This window comes from Papaver somniferum, chromosome 4 (assembly GCF_003573695.1).
Source record: "Papaver somniferum cultivar HN1 chromosome 4, ASM357369v1, whole genome shotgun sequence".
Taxonomy (NCBI): Eukaryota; Viridiplantae; Streptophyta; class Magnoliopsida; order Ranunculales; family Papaveraceae; genus Papaver; species Papaver somniferum.
This window is the reverse complement of record NC_039361.1, coordinates 160,012,853-160,014,509: the sequence shown is the minus strand read 5'-3', so window position 1 is coordinate 160,014,509 and position 1,657 is coordinate 160,012,853. Positions and strand designations below refer to the sequence as shown.

General features: G+C 43.9%; 1 protein-coding gene across 1 annotated transcript; it reads left to right on the top strand.

Moving 5' to 3' along the window:
- The first annotated feature begins 934 nt into the window (after window positions 1–934).
- On the top strand, window positions 935–1,432 carry LOC113273369. Its single transcript, XM_026523103.1, has one exon. The coding sequence runs from the start codon at window positions 935–937 to the stop codon at window positions 1,430–1,432; it is 498 nt and encodes a 165-aa protein (XP_026378888.1).
- Window positions 1,433–1,657: the final 225 nt, after the last annotated feature.

Genomic DNA, 1,657 nt, shown 5'->3' with positions numbered 1-1,657 from the left:
CCGGTTTACATGGACCGAAGAATGCGAACAAGCTTTTCACAAAATCAAAAAATACTTGGCATTAGTACCCATCCTGCAGAAACCGGATCCAGGTGAGATACTCACCCTATACCTAGCAGCAACAAGCTACACTGTGAGCGCATTGTTGGTACGACACCAAGAGAAGGGAGAAAAGCCCGTATACTACATCAGCAAGACACTCAGTTCAACGGAGCGTAATTACACCAAGGTGGAGCAACTCATATATGCCTTAGTAGTGGAAACACAGAAACTAAGGATATTTTTCGATGCGTACACCGTTCGAGTTTTCACAAAAGCTCAAATAAGTCAAATCCTCGACGGCACAGAGAAAGTTGGAAGAGTGGCAAAATGGAATGCCATGATCAAACAGTTTCACATAATCTTCGAAACTAGGAAAGTGGAGAAGTCACAAATCCTAGCAGACTTCTTAGCGGACCTACCTCTAAATGACGAAGCAGAGATAAACGACATCCCAGGAATGGAGGAAGAAAAGTCGTAACCAGAATACCTCTTGGAACCGTAAAATTCACGAAGGTGGGAAATATTCGTAGATGGCTCCTCCAACGGAGAAGGTACAGGTATAGGGATTGTAATAACAACCCCTATCGGAGACCGACTCATCTACACATTTAGGTTAGAATTCAAACGATACACTAACAACATCACGGAGTATGAGGCAGTCATACACGACCTACGCTTAGCACAAGAGCTGGGCCTATCAGATGTTTGTTTGACTAGTGACTCACAATTGGTCATTAGACAAATAGAGCTCAAATATAAGACTCTGGATCCAATACTATCTTCGTACCTAAAGCTAGCACAGGAGCGTGCATCAAATATCAACAAGGTCACATTCAGGAATGTCTGTCGGAAAGACAACAGACACGCAGATTCCTTAGAATTTATATCATCAATGCTGAGGGACGGAAATACTACCTCTGTCCAAATTGGGAGAATTTATGAACCTTCGATAGAAGGACTAACCTCAGCAGTTGAGGGAACCCTGGCCGTCCAGACCAGGGCCATGAGAGAAGCAGAGAAAGAGAAAGAAGATGAAGGAATAGAAGAACCAGATAACGAAGCCGACGAGGCTAACGAAGATCAATCCATGTCAGACGGAAGCAACGAAGACGAAGCGGAAGACGATTGGAGAATCCCAATTCACCAGTACCTTGACAAAGGTACTCTCTCCACAGATGTCAAAGAAGCTCGAAAACTCGAATCAAAGGCATCAATGTACATCCTACGAGATGGAATACTGTATAGAAGGTCATTTCTTGGACCTCTGATGCGGTTCCTATCACAAACCGAAGGTCGAAGAATACTGCATGATATACACAGCAGAGAAGCTGGAAATCATAGTGCAAGAAGGTCCTTGGCGATCAAATCCAAAATGCAAGGATATTACTAGTTAAGCATGGACGAAGATACAAAGAACGTAGCAAGGCGTTGCGAAAGATGCCAACGCTTTTCCAGGAAGATTAAATCACCAGCAACGGAGCTTAACTCGGTCATCAGCCCATGGTCATTCGTCAAATGAGGAGTTGACATTGTTGGACCCTTGATAGAGGGGACATCGAAAAGAAGGTACCTTATCGTGGCTATGTATTACTTCACCAAATGGGTGGAAGCAAGG